General features: G+C 46.9%; 1 protein-coding gene across 1 annotated transcript in view; it reads left to right on the forward strand.

The window, feature by feature from the left end:
- Positions 1–7,372, forward strand: part of CNTN1 (contactin 1) — a 137,337-nt gene extending 129,965 nt beyond the window's left edge. Inside the window, exon 22 of the mRNA XM_062195237.1 lies at positions 6,942–7,372. Coding sequence (XP_062051221.1) covers positions 6,942–7,018 — 77 coding nt within the window. The 3' untranslated portion in view covers positions 7,019–7,372. The remainder of the gene's footprint in view (positions 1–6,941) is intronic.
- The last annotated feature ends 13,905 nt before the right edge of the window (positions 7,373–21,277 follow it).

The raw sequence follows: 21,277 nt of genomic DNA on the forward strand, positions 1-21,277 counted from the left end.
GGAGATCCTCTGAATGTAACCTGGAGTTTCTCTCATGCAGGTTTTAGAATCTTTTCTTTATCTTCTACTGTTGAAAGTTTAACTACAATGTGTCGTGCTGGCGTTCTTTTCTTGTCATGTCTATAAGGAGTCTGTGTGCTTCCTGTACTTGGATGCCCTTTTCTTTCTCTAAATCAGGGAAGTTTTCTATTACTACTTAGGAAAGCAGCTCTTAATGGATACTGAAGCAGGATGAGAAAATAACTACCCCTGAATAAATCATTTTAATCATTAAATCTTTCACAAAATCTTATTAAAAAGGAGGCAACTATAACATTTGACATAGATGAAAATCCTCTGTAAGATTCTTACTTCATTGCCAGACCTCACATTAGTATACTTTCTAGGTGTAAGTAGAAATCTTCAAAGTACATCCATTAAATAAAAGTTAACCAAATATTAAATAGGGCTAGATTCTCCTTCTTTTTTATGTTTTTGAAAATGAAGAGAGTAATATACTTATGACTCTTTCATCAAAAATGCACCTTGAACTTCAACTTCAAACCACACTGACTTATATCAAAGAATATCACAGTTTTCAACTCCTGTTTCTAATACATTTGCACCTGTAACCATAGCAATAGAACTGTGAGTTGTTTAAAAAAATTTCTGCTCATCCAACTTGCACTTTAAATTGCATCCTTGCCATCAGTAATACTTGAACTTCCTCCTTTGAAGTAGTAAAAATGAAAGGAATTAATGTCTAAAATCAAAGTACAGCTTTATCTACAAAAGTATATGTGTTACATCCACAAACTTGGTGGCAAGACCATATAAAAAATACTTGGAAACAAATGCCATTATGAAGATAAAGGTTTTATATACATATTTTTGTCAAGTTATAAATTTTTTTTAAAATATTGACTAATTCACAGTTAGGCCGATGTCTAGATGCTGAGTTTTAAATTCCTTATCTCAAGGATATGTTATACAAACACTGAAAGTGCAGTAAGTTAAGCAAACAAAAGAAAACCTTGGTTCAGTGTAGCTAAATTTACATATAAAGCAGGTGGCAAAAAACCCTGTTCCCTAGGAGCAAAGCATCAGATAACGTCAGATGAATGTTATAGCCTAAGTGCACAGCAGTAAAACCTCACAGCCAGGACATGTTCCAATGAGAATTTCTAACCATGCTGTTCCCGTGTTCCATAATAAACAAAATCTATGAAAACAAACTAAGACCAAGAAACATGAAGTGGCGTTTAGTAAAATGCAATTTGGTTTACTGCTTAAAGTGTTAAGAGAAGTTCAACAGACATGCTACAGAGCTTGAGCAGTGAAAAATTAAAACAAACCTCCTTATTGTGGCTATTAAAAATTCACATTTAACAAAGATTTGTCACTTAACATGAACTCTTTCCAGGACATTCTAAGGATATTACACTGAAAAGACCAGTAATGAAAAGCAGTGATAACTATGAAACATCATACTTGGCTACAGGAAATAGGAGACTATAGATTACTAGAAAATATAATTACACCCTATCTGTCATTACCAATTTCATTAAGATTTCTAGACCTGTAAATTTCATAAGCCAAACTAAAACAAAACAAGAAAATTAGCTTATATTTAAAGCAGTAGTCCTAACAAATGTGTGATTTATTGCCATCATTACTTGTATTTTAGTTTACTTTTTCAGCCCGTGTGAACACTTGGTGCAGTTTCCAAGGTGTTTCTTTTCTGTTCTGAGTCTCCTCTCTTCATGCGGTGCTAAGTCCCAGGACAACGTGCTCACTGGTGTCAGCTAAAACACTGCTCCAGCACAGCTCGGAATCTGCTCCTTGGTGCTTTAAGCTGATGGTGCTGCTTCGCTGACTCAGCATCCCTTTGCTGGTGAACCTGATCTGGCCTGTGGTTAAACTACTGGAAAGGCAGTGGACGGTGGTCCTAAAGCCCCCCTCGCTTCTCAGCCATTAGGAGCTCCTTACCAGACTTTAGCGTCTAAGTAGACTTGTCTGATACTCAGTTTGAGGTGGTTTGGAGTGGTTACCGTAACTGTGAGGTCTAGCTCAGTGCACTGACGCGGGAGTGTGGACATCACTGTCAGATCGCAGGCTCTGTCCCAGTGCAAGCTGCCCTCCGCCTCCTCCTCCCGCCCAAACCAGCTCACTAGTGAAACCTGACTTCAAGATTTGTTTCGCAGTAACAGTGTGATCATCATACAATCAAGTTATGAGTCATGCCACAATGTTCTGAACAGTCAACTTTAGGATCAAAGCTCACCGGTAAAGCATAGAAGGAATTAAAACTGCCTAAAATTGGCTGGCGCCGCAGCTCACTAGGCTAATCCTCTGCCTGTGGCGCCAGCACCTTGGGTTCTAGTCCCGGTTGGGGGCCGGATTCTGTCCCGGTTGCCCCTCTTCCAGGCCAGCTCTCTGCTGTGGCCCGGGAGTGCAGAGGAGGATGGCCCAGGTCCTTGGGCCCTGCACCCACATGGGAGACCAGGAGAAACACCTGGCTCCTGGCTTCGGATCAGCACGGTGTGCCGGCCACAGCGGCCATTGGGGGGTGAACCAACGGACAAAGGAAGACCTTTCTCTCAGTTTCTCTGTCTCTCTCACTGTCCACTCTGCCTGTCAAAAAAAATTTTTTTTTAAAAAACTAAAACAGCCTAAAATGAGAACTATGCAGTGAACACCTGGGGTGCAACCTGCAGTGCCACTGAGTTATCACCATTTTCTCGGCCTGACAACTGAGATAACTTTTGTCCTGAGAAAATACTCATGCATGTCATTTCTCTATAAATACATGAACATCTCATATAAATACATCCCCAGTAAAGAAAAACACTTCCCATTAAATTGTCTTTTTGACAATGATTTCACACTGAGTAGCAATAAATTGGAACATATTACTGTATATTTCTAATTGCTTAAAACAGTGCTATAGCTGTCAATACAGAGAATTACAGTAATGTAGAAGGGCACCAATCAAAATGTAAACCGTGTTTAAAGTGAAATAAAGGCTTTACAACCAAGCTGTATGGAAGTTAGAGGGTTTAGGTCTCAGCAACAGGCCATTGGTTTGTCCAACACAGGTCGCTCAGTCTTTTTTTTTTTTTTACTTATTTTTTGACAGAGTGGATAGTGAGAGAGAGAGACAGAGAGAAAGGTCTTCCTTTTTGCTGTTGGTTCACCCTCCAATGGCCGCTGCGGCCAGCGCATCTCACTGATCCGAAGCCAGGAGCCAGGTGCTTCTCCTGGTCTCCCATGTGAGTGCAGGGCCCAAGCACTTGGGCCATCCTCCACTGCCTTCCCGGGCCATAGCAGAGAGCTGGCCTGGAAGAGGGGCAACCAGGATAGAATCCGGCGCCCCAACCGGGACTGGAACCCGGTGTGTCAGCGCCGCAAGGCGGAGGATTAGCCTGTTAAGCCACGGCGCCGGCCTAAGTTGCTCAGTCTTTAACCGAGAGCACTGGTTGTACTGGGAGTGCTGGGAGCCCCTCTCACTGGGCTGTGCTGGCCGAAAGGCCTTGCCAGTCTTCCTGCAGTGCTGGCCATCAGCTTGAGGATGGAGATGGGTGGAGGTGACTCGTGTTGCGATGAGCGTTTCATGCCAGCTGCGGGCTTCACATCTACAAGCCTTTTCGGTAAAGCCGGACTTTCTCTTCCCACCCTTTGCAGTTCCGTCCGTCTGTTGAGAGCACCGTGGTACAATTTAGGGGGTGACCAGCTGACCAGTTGTACGTCTGTGTCCTGGTGTTCAGCCTGTCTCCACAGTTCTGTGAGAAGCCTCTGGTTGTGCTGGTCAGCCTGCCTCCCTGCTCTTGGGAAGGGGTGGTTTTCCCAGGTGCTACAAAGGCTGATCACAGTGTAGCTTTGTGGTCCCTTTTCATCTCATTGCAGAAAAGCTTTCAAAAGATGATTCAGGTGCATTGTGTCACGTAAGTTTTGTTTGTGTTTGAGGTCTACATTGGAATCTGACACTGAAAACTTTGAGGCAAGGTTAGGCCCATGTTTGTCTTGGCCTTTTTATGGCAGCTTGCAAACACTTTGAATTAATTTTTTTATCTTATTTATTTGAAAGACAGAGTTACAGAGAGAGGTAGACAGAGAGAGAGGTCTTCCAACAGCTGGTTCACTCCCCAGATGGCCACAACAGCCAGAGCTGCACCAATCCAAAGCTAGGAGCCAGGAGCTTCTTCCGGGTCTCCCACATGGGTGTAGGGGCCCAAGGACTTGGACCATCTTCTACTGCTTTCCCAGGCCACAGCAGAGAGCTGGATTGGGAGAGGAGCAGCCAGGCCTAAAACCGGCACCCATATGAGATAGCTGTGCTTCAGGCCAGGCCTTTAACCTGCTGCACCACGGCACCAGCCCCGAATTAATTTTTAAATCCTCAACATCTTCATATGTTTCTTCAGACACATTTTCTTGCCTTTTATCTTTTACTTTTTGGTCATTTGATGCCCCCAGTTCAAAAGACTGAACAGAGTTGGGTCAGACATGGTGTCTTCCGATTCCCCAGTGTGGTCACCTCGTTTTGGTTTAGCAGTTGAAGGTCCTTTTCCCGTTGGTTTTATTCCTGATTTATGTTTCTGTTGGTGGTCAGAGGGTTACTAGATACACGTTTCTTCAGTGATGGAGAGGAATCAGATTCAGAGATGTCAGACCCTGCGTCTGAGCATTCTGTGCCCAAGCAGGGAGATGAGGAGGAGGAAGAGGAAGAAGAGCTAATAATGTTGGGGTACTTTCTATTTATGCTTTTATGAAAGTTACTAGGCGGCTCAGCTGACTTGGACTTCACACGATGCCCTTGGCCATCATCACTGCTTTCCACCTCGTCTGTATGGTCGTCGTCCTCAACTTCCTTACGGTTTTGGGAATGACGTGGGACATGGGCAAGTGTATTTTGTGTCCTATTGTGTTACCGCAGAATTTCTGTGACCGTGAAGAGGTGGCCAGTGATAAAGAATCTTGGTTTGTATAGTCTCGTTCCCTACTGGGCATTCTTCAACAGGAGTGTTTCCTGCCTTTCCTTTCCTTATCAGTGAGATCATTTTCCTTTGTTTGTATTCCAGATTTCCGGTTTACATTTTCTCTACCTTTATCTAGTCTATCTTTAGCATCAACATTTTGCTTGTCAGAAACTGAGTTACTTTCACACTTCTTTGTTTCTTCAAAGCTGCTATCAGAGAAAGAACGGTCCCCTTCACTTTCTGATGTAGCTCCAAACCGATCCATGAAAGCAAGAATGTCTCTGGGAGCCGTGGCCACCGTCGCCCTCACGCGGCACCTGCGACTTTCTGAGCCTCGCTCCCGCACACGCGTGCTGCCTTAGCCGCACACGGCTCCCGCGAGCCCCAAGCACCTGCAGCAGCAGCTTCCACAGGCAGAGAGCAGAAAGGGAAGGCTGGTCATTTTCATTATGCTAGGAAATAATGACTGCAGGTTTCACATTCAGAGAATAAACTTCCACAAATGCACCCCAGAAATGTGCGAGCTGCTGACCCCTCCCTCAGCGTGTGGACAGGAGCGGGCTGGCAGTGGCGAGGATGGAGGTCTGGGTCACGCCTTCAGGGGCCTGCTGGGTAACCGTTCTCAAGAAGCCACCTGTGGGCAGGGTGAAGAGCCACAAACTCGCCTGGCCCACAGGAGGAGCAGAATGGGATGCCATTTTGTAGCATTTTCCCCTGCTTGCCTGTGTCTCACAGCGGAACACCTCCGGACAGTTGTTCCATAGTTAAGGACATTCTGGAGCTCGTCAGAAATGTGCTCCTTAAATCATCGGGTGCAAGCGCTGTGCGTGTTAATCCCACCGGGAGGTGAAGTGACACAAGACCTCTCTATTGTCCATATTATCATTTTTACTCATGTTTTCCTCATCTTATTTTTAATCTTTATTTAAATAATTTTTCATCTCCTTGAGAGGCAGAGTGATAGATTTTGAGAGAGGCAGAGAGCGATCTTTGGTGCACTGGTTCACTCCCCAAATGCCAGCAACATCCAGGCACTGCCAGGCTGAAGCCAGGAGCCAGAAGCTCCATGTGTTCTCCCATGTGGGTACAGGTGCCCGAGGACAAGGGCCAGCACCCACTCCTCTAAGGTCGCTTTAGTGGAAAGCTGGCTTGGAAGCATGGATTAGTCGGGACTGGAACCAGCACTCCCACATGGGACATGGGTGCCTCATGACAAGGCGTAACTCACTGTTTTACCATGGTACCCCTTTAAAAATTACGTATGGTTTCCTACCTATCCTATTTCCATTATGTTATTTATATATAAGTAGAACAATTATTTACATAGATGTATAATAATATATATATAACACATATTATATGCTTAACATACATAACCTGGTAGGAATTTGAGAGTACACGATCATAGGGAAAACATAAACAGTTTTGACCATCTTATTTTAAATGATTGATCTAAGCACTTCACATAAATAGTCCGCACAAGCTCACATGCAAGGCGTCTAACCAATGCTTTTGTTTTTATTAAACCACTTAAGAATAAAAGAAAGCAGTTTTGTAAAAGGAGCCCTGTATGGGGACAGATGTTGAGCCTCGCTGTGAAGAGCTGGGTGAGGCTTCGGCATCCCAGATCACAGTGCTGGGCTGTAACTCTGCACTCGGGCTCCTGGCTGCAGCTTCCTGCCAGCCCAGACCTCAGCAGGCAGCCATGGAGGCTAAGGTGGTTGGGTTGCTCCCAGCCACATGGAAGACCTGGGTTGAGCTGAGTTCCCCAGTCTAGGCTTTCGCCTGGTCCTCTCTGCCCCTCCCTCCCTCCCTCCCTCTGTGTCTGTCTCTCTCTCTCTCTCTTTCATAAATATGTAACAGTTTTGAAAAATAAAGAGCGCTCTGGTTTCAGGGAGCTGCGGGTCTTGCCCTCCGCAGACAGGCCTCAGGAGTGCCGGACTGTGAGCGAGGAGTAACGCGCTGCCTTGGGTTGCCTTGCAGGTGCGTCTGCCCCGTCGTCGGGTCTCCTGGGATTGCTGCTGCCTGCCCTCGGCGTCCTCATCTTCTTGGAGTTCTGAATGTGGTGTCCCAGCTGCTCTTCCCACCCCGGCACTGAGGACCCGTCCGTCCCTGGGATCACGACACTTCCTTCCAGTCCCTGTGGCTCCATCCTAAACCAAATGAATTATACTTTAACAAACTGTCCATGACCGAGGCATTCAGGAACCCCTTTCGTCCAAAAGAATGAACTTTTCAATGGGTATAAAGTGATTTTTAACTCGTTCCAATATGCCTTATAAACCACTTAACCTGATTCTGTGGACGCTGCATGATTTAATTCAATGGGACAAGTTACAGTGTTCAGTTCAATACTATAGGCTGTAGAGTGACAGTAAAATCACCATGCACAGGTGCTTTAAATTTAATAACAAGTTGTGACATATAATAGAGGTTGAAACATTGGTTGTACGTGGTAAATGTAAGACTAATACAGTCTGTCTGTTTGGGTCCTGCATACTTTAAAATGGCCCCTACCATTCATGATATTTTTAGTTTTCCAAAAAATAATCGAGTATAAGTGAAACATCTAGTCATAAATTTCGTCATCACATCATTTTGCTAAATGAATTGAAAGATTTTCTTGAGTATTGAAAGCCAAATTCTCAAACTTACTATCAGTATTCTTACTTTTCACACAAGTAATTTTCTAAATATTTCATTTTCAGGATCAGTAAATTTTTCAGTTAGTTTTTTAAAAGTGAAGTTAACATTCCATATAAAGATTGCTTTCACTTTTGTATTCAACTCTGAAGTTATTTTTTGCTTTTCTTATCCTCAATCTCAAACCTCAGAAATCACAGCTCTTAGCTAGAGTCCCACCGTACTGCTGTATTTATTCATTTGTGGGATGATGGATTTTCAAGGCAGAATGCTTCCTTTTTTTTTTTTTTATTAAGATGTGACAGTCTTTCTATTGCTAGAATAAATGGCAGTTAAGTGAGTATCAGAATGACCTAATAATATTCTGGTAGCTTTGTTTTTGTGTTCATTCCCGAGAATAACCTTTCTTTGTTGGAGGCAGGGGATCAGGTCATCACGTGTAGGTTGAAAAAGCTGCAGTAACCATTTAAAAAAATAGTTTTGAACTCATTTCCCATTTTGATGCAATACTGAAAACTGGCTGGAAATACCAAATCAATATGTTGCTAATGGTACTTTAAGGAGTATGCAACAGTGGAAGGCCGAGGGCAGGGACTCCTGTGTCTGTCACGGTGTCTCCCACCTGCGATGCCTTGGCTTTTTCTGAAGTTGTGAAGAGGAAGCGGCACATTTCTTCATTCTCCATGGTGTGCGCGGGAATGTGTTTGAGTGTGGCTGTGAAAGAAATCGGATATTGAAGAATTAGCTGGCTGGTGAAACAGTGCAATGTCTGACATTTCAAGAGGTAAAATCCTATTTTATTAGCACAACCTTGCTAGCTAATTAGAGATAGAGTTTATCTTTTTAGAAAGGATACCTTATAGGTTCATAAAAAAATATTTACAAGAAGGAAAATAGATCTATTACTACTTTATCCCCCTTTCTTTAATTTGTATAATTTTTGTACTATATATCTGTATGTAAATGTTTAGATCCCTCATTATGAAAATATCAATAAATATGTCATCCGTTTACATTTAACTCTTTGTTATAAAATGAAACTTTTTAAAATAAGTGAGATGGATGATTTCCCAGTGGAAGTATGTCAGCAGTCTTAAGATCATTGCCGGATTTCATAAAATACTTAATAGTTTGAAAACAGAAGCAAAACGTCTTCGTACTTTAGGGCAATGTAGAAATGTTTGTGTTTCCCTTGTTACTCTCTGAGGTTTTCCTTCTGCGGCGTGACTGTGCGGGCATTTTTATACCATCAACAACACCCAGATTTTTTGCCAAATGCATGCTTGCCTTTTGTTTTCTGATGTATGGTAACACAGAGCAAACCTGGCTAGATTTTGCATGAATTGGTTCCGAAAGGTAAGGAGAAGACAGTCTCTGGAGGTTGTTCGGTTTTCAATTTGTGACAGAGATAAGTAGATTTAAATCTCTCATACACTGATGACTGGAGCTTTCATTTCCTCATACAGTTGTGCAAATTAGACTGGGACCATCAGTTTTAAACTTGTCACACGAACTAACAGATCATCTGCTTTAAGACGCAAGATTCTTGATTAAACTTTATATAGGTAGCGACATATCCGTTGTGTCTTTGTATTTCAGGAAAGGTGATAGTAGTTTCATTTGATACTGATAAATATTGAATTGATTTTTTAGTTATTTTTTATCATTTTTTCAATGGAGTAGAATAGGACTGTGCTTTGTCCTTTTTATGAATGAAAACAAATTATAAAGAAATAAATGTCTTACTGTTACCCAAGAAACGGCGACTTCCTTTCATTTATCTAAAGCTTAAATTCATTTTCAGAAGGTCTTCATTACAAGTTCAATACCATGGGGTAAATATCACTAAGCGGCAGCTCCGCAGCCACACATGTGCGGTGCACCTACTGGTCTTATTCCATTGAAACGAGACCCTTGGACGGAGAACTGCTCACAGAGGTGCCGGCGAATAGCTTTAGTGCCGGACACGAAAGGCAACTGCTGGGTGCTGGGCGGGTACAAGCGCTGGAGCCCCAGGTGAGCCAAGACCCCAGTGGAGGAACCGGTGTGAAGACCCACGTCTGCTGGTGAGGGCCAGCTGCAGGCAGGACTTCTCCCTGTGCGCTGCCTTCCCTCTTTCCCTGCGTTCCAGGCTGGTCTCGCCTGCTCTGTCTGACCTCCCTTCCTGCTTCGTGTAGCCTGGGATGGCTTCACCCTGGATCCTGGTTTTCCTCTCTGGAACCTAGTGTTCACTTACGTCCACTGTGATAGTTGGCTTTTGGTATTTGACCTTCATGTGACCACAGGTGGGGGAAGGTCAAAGCATCTTTGTGCCAGAGTGTGTTCCCTGGTATTGGTTCTCGCTGGTACCAGGGAGCCCTGCCCAGATTTGTCACCTGGGGATCTGGGGTGCGAGGCCCGGGAAGCTGTGTTTCGGGAGACTAATCAGTGGTGTCTGGTAGCGTGAGACTTGAGAATCAGATTTGCATGATGACTGCAAGCTGGAGTAACTGCTGTCGGTTTCACTGTATCAGCGTATCATGTTTTCATAACTTAAGTATCTCAATGAAAATAACTCCACTGTGTCCCTGACAGGCTAATCTGTTTATTACTATTCTTATCTTTTGTTCCACATTTTTTTAAAGATTTATTTATTTGAGATGCAGAGAGAGCAAGAGACAGAATGAGAGAAGTCTTCCATCCGCTGGTTCACTCCCCAAATAACCGCAAGGGCTGGAGCTGCGCCGATCTGAAGCCAGGAGCCAAGAGCTTTTTCCAGGTCTCCCACATGGGCACAGGGACCCAAGGACTTGGGCCATCTTCCACTGCTTCCCCAAGCCATAGCAGAGAGCCGGATGGGAAGAGGAGCAGCCGGGACTAGAACTGGCGCCCATATGGGATGCTGGTGCTGCAGGAAGAGACCCAGCCCACTACACCACAGCACCAGCCCCGTTCCACATCTAAGTACCAAATGCTGTATGCTTAGAAATCGTTTTTTTTAAATTCATTCAGTTGAGAGGCAGACAAACAATGAGATCACTTATCTGCTAGTTCAATCCCCAAATGCCCACGACATCCAGGGTTGAGCCAGGCTAAAGCCAGGAGCCAGGAGTTCATCCAGGTGTCCCATGTGGATACAGGGCCCAAGCACTTGGGCCATCCTCTGCTGCTTTCCCAGGCACCTTAGCAAGGAGCTGGATTGGAAGTGGAACAGCCAGGACACAGACCATCACCCAGGTTAACCTGTTCGCCGAAGCGCTGGCCTCCGTAATTTTTTGTGTAACAAAAATATCCCATAATTTGTTTGTATCCAAAATCCAAGCAGCAACGTGAAAATCACCTCAAGATTTTTTCTCAAGGTATGTGGATTTTCTTTCATTTCCTCATGTGACTTGGGAAATTAATTAAAAGTTGATACTTAGCATCCTGAGTTTATAGTCTTCTGGAGATTGGTCATGGAAAAGGGTGGTGAGAGGACCTCCCAGCCTCAATGACGTCTTCATGTTTATGAATAACAGGTCTCACTTTGTAGTTCCTGGGAATAAATTTGATCCTTGGAAGATGTAGCCAGAGAAGAGTTAGAAAACAGGTAGATGATAGTGACAGATAAATGATGGGTGACAGATGGATCGATGCAGAGGTAGGTAGGTCCATGTAGCAGTACCTGCAGTGCTGTGACCCCAGGGCCAAACCGTGAAGTGAGACCAGTCAGGCCCACCGCCCCTCTCCCTCACTCTCACTCGTTGGTCTTCACGTAGGCACCTTGAGAGCAATTCCAAATGCCTTCATGTTTTCTTGTGTAAGTTCCCTAAAACTGCCATAAAAATGACCACAGTGTGCATGGCTCCAAACAGAGAGGAGTGTTCTCTCCCAACTCTGGAGGCTGCGAGTCTGAACTGGGCGTTCAGCTTGCCTTCTCGCCCACGTGTCCTCGTGTTTCCAGCTCTATGTGGCTTTGTGGATTCCAGTCAGTGGATTAGACCAACTCCAGTATGACCCTGTCTTCTTTTGATTACATCATCAAGTAGCATTTCCTTAAAAAAAATTAGAGAAAGAGGAAGAGACAGAAAGATAGTCCATATGTTGGTTCACTCCCCAAATAGCTGTAATGGCCAGGGCTTGGCCAAGCCAAAGCTGAGAGCCAGGAGCTTCCCCCAGGTCATTGGGTGCAGGGGCCCAAGTGCTTAGACCATCTTCCATTGCTTTTTCCAGGCCATGAGCAGGGAGCTGCACCAGGAGTAGAAGTGGAGCATCCAGGACTCAAAACAGCTAGTGCCACAGGTAGCAGCTTACCCCACTACACCACAGTGCCAGCCCTATAACTTATTTCTAAACAAGGCTACCCCCACATTCGGATTCCAAGGAGATATAAATTGTGTTTCACCGCAGCATACTTATCCTTTCCTATTTTTCTTTTCTTTTTCTTATTTTTTTTGACAGAGTTAGACAGAGAGAGACAGAGAGAAAGGTCTTCCTTTCTGTTGGTTCACCCCCTAAATGGCCGATACGGCCTGCGTGCTGTGTTGATCCAAAGCCAGGAGCCAGGTGCTTCCTCCTGGTCTCCCATGCAGGTGCAGGGCCCAAGCACTTGGGCCATCCTCCACTGCACTCCCGGGCCACAGCAGAGAGCTGGACTGGAAGAGGAGCAACCAGGACTAGAACCCTGGGTGCCGGCGCCGCAGGTGGAGGATTAGCCAAGTGAGCCACGGCACTGGCCTCCTTTCCTATTTTTCAAACGTATGTGTGCTGCACTCACGCTAACAGGGATATGATTGAAATGCCGGTCTAAGCATGTTTTCAGAACACATTTGTGTCAGTCACGCACAACAGTATGAATGAGTCTCAAATGTGTTGTACAAAGTGAAACGAAGCCAGGTTCAGAAGGCTGTAATTCCATTTGTGTGACTTCTGGAAAAAGTAGAACCGTGGGGACAGAGCCCACTGGTTGCCAGGGGCCTAGGAGGGAAAGGGTCAGACCACTTGCGGTGACTCACATCCGCGTGTTTGTCAAAACTCATAAACCTGTGCAACGGTAGGACATGTTCTACAGCTTCTGAATTTTTACAAAACTTACAAAATGTGGCTATGAAAGATGATGGGCCTTGGACAGGCTTCTGGTAACATCCTTCCACACTGTGCTACCGTTGCCTAGGAGACCATGGACAGAAGTGGGGCATTCAGAGGCTCAGTTTCTTCCGTAGAGCGAGAACAAGGCTCCTCAGTCACCCCGAGTTCTTTTGATTGCACGTGACAGGCCCTGTACTCAGGTAATTTTAGGAAAGGAAAGGGGATGGTTATCAGTTCAGATGATGGAATCTCCGAGATGTGATGGATAAGGGGCTCAGATAACATTCAGAGAACCATGCTCCGTCCCTGAATTTTACTTCTCCTTAGGTTGTCTCCTTGGAGCCACAGTGCCGGGTGCTGGCAGTTCCAAGCCGCATCCTCCTATCCCGTGCTCCAAGAGTAGTAACGCTCTCCTTCTGGCTTGGCACAGGTACCAAGTCTCCCTGCAGACAGGCGGTCCAGAGGTCTGGTGTCTTCCATTGAACCATCCTGCATTCGCTGTGTATCCGGAGGATGGTAAGGACACTGTAATGAAGATTCCCACAGGAGTGGAGCAGGAGTGGTTTCCCCAAAATTCCCTGTGCTTTGGACAGGAGGGGGTTGAACCACCAGAAACATCTCAGCTCTACTTCCTCTGGAGGCCCCAGGAGAACCAGGGAAGAGGTTGGAACTCAAGAACCTGATGTGTAGTCAAAGTCAGCACACCTGCAGCTTCCTCTGCCACATCACTTCTCCCTGGATATGCACAAGTTAGCCTTAGGGCTTCTGGAACTTACTGTAGGTTGTCGTGGAGCTGTGGTTGTACCCAGCTCGGAGCTCAGCGTATCATTTCAGCTCAAAGCCCTGCACGGATCAGATGGAGCACTTTAGCTGAACTGAAAGGCAAAGAGGAGTGGGCCTAGGTTGCCAGTTAGCATATTCACACCCCATGTCTCAGTGTGTGCTACAGATCCCAGCCACACAGCATCTAATCCAGCCTCCTGCTTGTGCAGACGCTGGGAAGCAACAGTACGGGCTCGAATACTTGGATCCCTGCTACCCATGTAGACCTGAATAGAATTCCTGGTTCCTGCCATCAATCTGGCCCCGCCCTGACAATGTGGGGGAGTGAACAAGAGGATGAGAGATCTCCCCATGTATCTCTCTCCCTCTCTCTTTGAACACACACACAGACACACACACCTTTCAGATAGCATGAAAGTGAGAAGTAACTTTCAAAAAGAATGTAAAAGAATAGACAAGGGGGCCTATTGGCACTGAAACTATTTTAGTCCATCTGAGATGTTCATTGTGTGCAGTGAAGAGAGAGGGCTGAGGGGCCATTCTGAATCCAATGCATCTACCTTGTCTCACTCTCTCTAAGGAGGGAGGGCAATATTCAGCCATTGTCCAGGCTCCCAAGGGTCTTGGGAACTTGCTTGGAAAAGCTTCCCACATAGACAGCCCTTCCGATTCATCCTGGGAAGGGGCGTGTGTGTGTTGAGATGCTCACCATCCTGTGGTCATCACTGCCCCCACATGGCCACTAGCCCTCGCTGGCTCATGACAACATTCACTGCTTGTGCCTCTGGGCAGCCGTGGATCACCTCTGTGGCTTTGCTAATCTGAACCCAGGTTTCCCCCGTGACTGGGCCTAGGCTGTCAGCTGTGAGAGTCTGCCTCCTGAAGGGGCCTGTAGGCCCATGGGGCTGTGCTCCACTCATGCCCTGTCCCCTGCAGGCCACTCCTGGCATGTCCTCACAGCAGCAGCAGAGGGGCAAGCAAGCAGGTGCAAACACGCACGTGCTCTCTCAAGCCTTCGCTCACCCTGAGTCTGCTAACAACCTACGGTGCAAACCAAGTCACGCTCCAAACCCCAAGGCAAGAGGCAGGGCAGGTCACCCAGGTATGTAGGTTATAAGCAGAGGGTGTGGGCCATGGGAGAGCCCAAGAAACGCAGCCAAATCATGCAATCTCCTACAGATCTAAGCAGCCGTCGATTCTGTCATTCAAAAAGGAAAACTACTACTCCTATTGAAACTCAAACATGATGTTTGTTTATCCTGTGAAATTTTTGTTTTATGCATAATATAACAGCTCTTTCTTTGGAGATAAGTTTTTTATGATTGGTTGTTATCATGCGTAGACCAAAAGATGACTATGTACAAAGCCAATTGTCCAAGAAAGTACTTTAGTCTTATCACTTTTGGAATAGGACTCCTCTAAATAATTTTTAAGACTCATTTAATTAAAAGGCATGGTGTCAGAGAGAGAGACAGACAGACAGACTCCATCTGCTGGTTCACTTCCAGAATGGTTATCAGCCAAGGTTGGCCCAGACTGAAACCAGGAGCCTGGAGCTCCATCCAGATCTCCCGTATGGGTGGCAGGGGAAAAGTCCTCTTTCCCAAGAGCGTTAGCAAGGAGTTGGATCAGAATAGGAGCAGAGGAGCTTGAACTGGCACTGCAGCATGGGGTTGTCAGCCAAACACCAGCCCCTCTCAGTGTGGGCTTGGAGGAGTTGATGTCTGTTTTTCCCCAAGCTACCATGTGTTGGTGGCATTGGCATAAGCGGCCTTGCTAAAAAGATGCTGGGTTGCTGCAGTAGTTCTTCCAAGCTGCTAATATCCATTCTGCCAGCATCTTACCCGTCTAACCAGCCATTAGCGAAGGCTGCAGTTTAAACAGTGTGGCTAGGGACCGGTGTTTGGCCCAAGTGGCTGCCCAGTGCCAGCTTCAAGTCCCAGCCGCTCCACTTCCCATCCAGCTTTCTGCCAATGTGCACCCTTGGAGGCCGCAGCTGATGACTCAAGGACGTGGGTCCCTGCCAGCTGCGTGGAAGACCTGGGTTGAGTTTTAGGCTCCTGGCTTCAGCTAGCCCTGCCCTGGCTATTGCAGACAGGAGTGTGAACCGGCAAGTGGAAGACTTGCTCTGTCTGTCTGCCCATGTTTCTTTGTCTTTCAAATGAAATGAGAATAAAATGTTCTTAAAGTATGTGTTTAGGGTGGGGATTTGGCACAGCCACTAGGATGCCCGTGTCCCATGGTGGAGTGCCTGGAACTGATTCCCAGCTCCGACTCTGGGAAGCACCTGGCGATGGCTCAAGCCGTGGGGTCCTTGCCTCCCCTACAGGAGAGACCAAGGTTTCATTCTCGTCTCCTAGCTCTGGCTCAGCCAGGGCCAGCATGCGTGCATTTAACTGCTAGATGAGAGCTCTCTTTCTTTCTCTGTCTCTTCTCACCCACGTCCTGCATGGGCGTCTGTTCTGTCTTTCAAATATACGTAATCATTCCTGCTCTTAAGAGGGGGCCTGACTCTCCTGCCCATAGGGTGGTGCTGGAGCTCGCGACTCCATCTGGTGAGGAGAGCACAGCAGCGGTGATGGTGGGAACTTGGGAAGCTAGGTCAGGAAAGGACAGGATGGCCCGCAGTGGTCGCCCTCTCCTTCCGTGTCGGGTCAGTGACTCCAGGAGAAGCCCGGTGCCGTGTTCTGAGGGCAGCCCTGTGTGGGTCCCCACATGGTGAGGAGCCCAGGCCCTGGGAATCAGACATGCTGCAAACGTGTCCCTTTCCCCAGGCAGGCCGGAAGCCCGACTGCAGACTGCAGTCCATTAGAGACCCAAGCCAGAGCCGCCCACCAGGCCTAGGCCCCCAGGTGCACGGCCCTCGGGGAATCAGTGTTCGTTGTTTTAAGCCACACATTAAGCATATACAGTGGTCTTCAAAAAGTTTGAAAAAAAAAAAAAACTGTGTAGGAATCTCAGATATTTTTGCACCAATAGAAGACTTGTCTTTCATCCCATTTCTCCAAAGACTTTGGAATACTCTCATGTGTCCACCGTGTGTTCCCATGAACTCAGGCATGTTACCAGTCTGTGGTCTCAACCGCGAGTCCTGACACTGAGAAGGCAAACGCACCATGTGCTGTCTTACAAGTCAATTGAAGTGCTGACGATATAGACAGGATTAAAGTCACGGGGTCACCACCTAATAACAGCTGTGCCATAGGTGGCTCCTGACTGACAGACACCACTGGTTCTAAGTGTGTCCTGTATACAGACAGGAACACGTAGAAAGAGCATGCACTGGAAACACCGTGTTTAACAGACCTTACGTACACGTGCAGCCTCTGTGGCTGAAGTTCAGGTAAAGACAGTGAGAGATTGTTGAGGTCAGGGTCTCGGATAGTGTGTGGTTGGTTCACGTTTTCCAACACTAGAGGATTTCTCTTACCTCAGTTAAGTTGACATTATGTAAATACAAAGGTTTATCCCGTCTGGTCACAGGAAAACTGTTGTGACATTTCCCTGATCAATGAATAGGATGAACATCCTTCTGCCTGCCTATTGACAATTTGTATTTCTCTCCTCTGTGAACATTCTACACATATAACATTGTATGAAATATGCACGGTGAACAAGTGATCTGACTTCTAGGTATGTATGAGATGGGCACCCAAAGTATCATAGGGTTTGGGCTGGAATGGTTCATAATCGCTCAAATTCAGCGTCAACCCAAATGCTCTTCTATTTTAGCTTGGATAAATAGATATAATGGTTTTGTATTGTCAGGATTCTCCAGAGAAGCAGAAACAACAGACATCAATGATAGATGGTAAGTGGGTGGATAAATAGATACATGGAAGGGATTAGATCACATAATGATGGAGGTGGAGAAGTCCTACCTCCTACTGTCTGTAAGCTGGGGCTCCAGGAGAGCTGGGATAGTTCAAGGCCAAAGGCCTAAGAACCAGAAATGCCAGTGTCTGAAGGGAAGGCAAGGTGGATGTTCCACCTCACACAGGGGACGGAATTCACCTCTCCTCTGTGTTCAAGCCCTCAATGAATTGGGTGAGTCCTGCCCACATTGGCAAGAGTCACCCAGACTATAAATCAAATCCGTATTGGGATGTGGGTTATGTTCAGGGAGACGGGGCTGCCAGAGAGAGTGAGGAGACTTCTGGGTGGTAACGGCCCTGTGGGAAAGCCCATTAAACTGTACACTTAGCTGTGCACTTCTCTGTGTCCACATTCTGCTTCCATAAGAAAGAAGAAATCCAGTAAACCTCTGTGCATCACTGTGCTTTCCGAAGTGTGCGCTGAAGATGCTAGAGCCAAAGATCGCCCGGGTATCCCACAAGGGTCGTAGCAGACGGGGTAGTCTCCATCAGCAGGAAACACGGAGGAATAAGCAAGTCACAATCAAGCAGGTGCAGTCCTGTGATAAGAAATTAAAATGCTACAGGGGACAGCGGGCTTGGCAAGGGCAGCCCGGGTGCAAGGGATGCATCTTGCTGATGTTTACGGGGTAACGTGGAGAACAAGGAGACTGGGATTGCACGGGGAGCAAGGAGAACACATCCAGCCCAGGGAAAGGCTGTGAGAGGGGCCCAGTGAGGTCAGCAGGGCTGGGAGTCTGAGGACTGAGGCCCAAGTGGTCCAAGTGGACCGCGAGGGCTGTGTGAGCCTGCCTGGGAACGTGTGCCCTGTCTTGCATGAGATGGGCCACACTGAAGGGGAAATCACAGAGAAATCATAAGGTTTGCCTGTTAAGCCAAATTCAGGCTACAGTGTGCAAGAGGGCTTGGGCATATGGCCCGTTAATGTGAGGGAAACCAGTCTGGGAGTTCAAGGTCCCAACCACCCCAGGTTGAAAGCATGGAGGCCTGGAGTCCTCGTGCAGAATAGATGAGGAGAGGAGATGGGGTGACGTTATGGCACAGTGGGTTAAGCCGCCTGAGGCGCTGGCATCCCATACGAGCACCAGTTCAGGTTCCAGGTGCTTCACTTCTGACCCAGCTCATGGCCTGGGAAATCAGCAGAAGATAGCCCAAGTGCTTGGGCCACTGCATCCATGTGGGAGACCCAGATGGAATTCCTGGCTCCTGGATTCAACCTGGGCCCGCCCTGGCTGATGTAGGCCTTTGGAGAATGAACCAGTAGGTGGAAGGTTCCCTCCCTCTCCCTCTCTCCCTCCTCCCTCTGCTTTAAAATTAAATAAAATAAATATTAAATAAAAGAGAGGAGACAGCCTTCAAACGTATTTGCTACACCCAGTAAGCGGACTTGTGAACTGATTGGATAGGGTGGGCGGAGGAAGTGGAAAACGTTGGATATCCTTTAGTGGTTCCATATCATTCATGAAATAGACCAATGTTCTGAAGCAACTTCAGGAACGATTTGCATGTTTTAAAATGTTATTTGCAAACATTTTCGGAGTCTGGTATGTGGGGTGTGTTTAGAGTGTTTGCAGCTGTGGTCACGCTGTTCCTATTAATCATAATAAGCTGTCTGCACAGCAGTGTTCTCCATTCCTCTGCCAAGGTAGCTGAGCCGTCCTCCTGGACCGAGAGGACCTCGAGAAGCAGAAATCAGCCTGATGGCTCAGAAGTTCCTTGTTTCCCACGGCTTCTGAAGGATGAGATTCCCGTTCCCTTGTCAGTCCTGGTCTCAGAGATGTCTCCAAGGGGCAAGGTTAGCATCCCAGCCCTCTCTTTGCCTGCAGTGCTCGGGCTGACCGCTCACCATTTGACAGCAGGGGTGAGAGGGGACACAGCGGCTGGCACTGAGGATGTCAGCCCTGCCGGAGGGACCATCTGTCTGACTGATGCTCAGCTTTCTGTCCGGTCTTTCCTCTGGCCCTAAACAGTGTTCTTTTTTCTTTTTTTAAATTTATTTGACAGGTAGAGATATAGACAGTGAGAGAGAGACAGAAAGGTCTTCTTTCCGCTGGTTTACTCCCCAGATGGCTGCTACGGCTGGTGCACTGTGCCGATCCGAAGCCAGGAGCTTCCTCCTGGTCTCCCATGCGGGTGCAGGGCCCAAGCACTTGGGCTATCCTCCACTGCCTTCCCGGGCCACAGCAGAGAGCTGGCCTGGAAGAGGAGCCACCAGGACTAGAACCCAGTGCCCATATGGGATGCCGGCGCTGCACGCGGAGGATTTACCAAGTGAGCCACAGCGCCGGCCCCCCTAAACAGTGTTCTTTAAACTTGAGAAAAGCACAGTGGAAACCACAGAATTGCACCAAACAATCACAGAGCATCCATGCTGACTGAAATTGGTATTAAGATGTTATTTGAATGTATGCCATGTAATCCATTTGACAGCTTCTTGTTCTTGTAATACCCGTGAAAGCAATTTTATAAACAAAGCAAATCATAGTATTCAAGATGGCACTTGATTTAATTTGACCATTGATGCTGTTTTGAGGAAATTAATTTGCTGCCACAACCGTGGAGTGGGTGAGTGAATTCTCCCACCCTGCATGCACTTATCTGGCCTCATTTATATAAAACCTTGAGACGAGCAGTGCTGGTGTTTGGCCACCACTTAGTGCAGATTCCATTTACCACTGAACTCACATCTGTGCATCTCCTCTTGTCCGGACACCATAAAACAGCACTAGCAGGCACCAGTGGAATTGTAACCACCAACCCCAGGACCAGTGTTACTGGAAATGCTTGGTTATCAGGTGCTCATTTACAAGATCTAAAACGCACTTGCATTGCGTTAAGGTAGATTCCGAAGACTGTTAACAAATGACCCAACTTAAAAACTATCCTTTTGAACTGCCAGGATTTCAGACAAGTGGGTCCTTAGACCAGACTGGCTTGAGGAAGACTGGCTTAAGATAAGAGAGGCAAGACTTAAAATCCAAATACTGGTTTTAAAGAGTAGCAATGTGATCTGTTCTCCCCCTAACTCAAAGGAGGCAGCAACCTAGAGTAAAAGGCAAGACAAAGTCCCTGGGCTTGTGTGAGGGGGTGAGGAAGAGGTGAGTATTTAAGGCTTTGGTCATGATGAGCTCACGCCTTGGCAAGGTGCAGCGAGGCACCAGGAGGCAGAATCCGAAATGGTCATAGCCAGGATGAAGAACGGAATTGAGGGTGGACTAAGGAAAAGTGCAACTTGCTCACTTGGAAGTCGTGAATGACGCAGTTACATTGTGTTCAGTTCAGCCTGGATCGTGTGGAATTGAAGAGCTCAGGGAAGTACAGGGTGGGTCCTGGACATGACATCAGTCCCCCGGGGGATTGTTGGCATCGCTCGGGCAAAGCGCCTTCCAGAGACTTCGTGACTGGCACTTTGGGCACAGGGACATGCTTGATTCTGTACACCCGTGACTTCCTGTGGTTTCAGTAGGAGCGTCTACTACCCTACTACCCAATCGCCAGAGTGTTTATCTCAGAAACGGCTCATCTGCCATGCAATGGCAGATTCTAGGCAACCCAGTTTGAGGAGGATTTTACCACTTGAAAATTATTGGGAAACACAGTAGTTCTTTGAAAAACTATTACACTGGGACCCTTAACCTACAGATCTTGCTCCCTGGCCCAGAGACGCTGTGCTGGCTGCATGGCCTCCGTGGATCTCAGCGTTGTTGCTGCGTTAGGACTTGGCATACAGAGTCACTGGCTCAACTTGTCTGTGTCATCGAATCATAGAGAAAAGAAATTTCCTCCAGTTTGCATCCGAAAGTTCTGCAATATTAACAGGAGAGAAACTGCTCTCTCTTTATTCACTCGAGCCTCCTGTGTCACAGGAGGAGCCAATCGGCCACACCCCCGAAGAGCTGCATGAGGATCTCCTCACTGACAGTCCCGGTGTGCCTGATTCAGCCGCACCAAGAACGGGAAGTGCTCCCGTGG

The sequence above is a fragment of the Lepus europaeus genome, chromosome 6, assembly GCF_033115175.1.
Source record: "Lepus europaeus isolate LE1 chromosome 6, mLepTim1.pri, whole genome shotgun sequence".
NCBI lineage: Eukaryota > Metazoa > Chordata > Mammalia > Lagomorpha > Leporidae > Lepus > Lepus europaeus.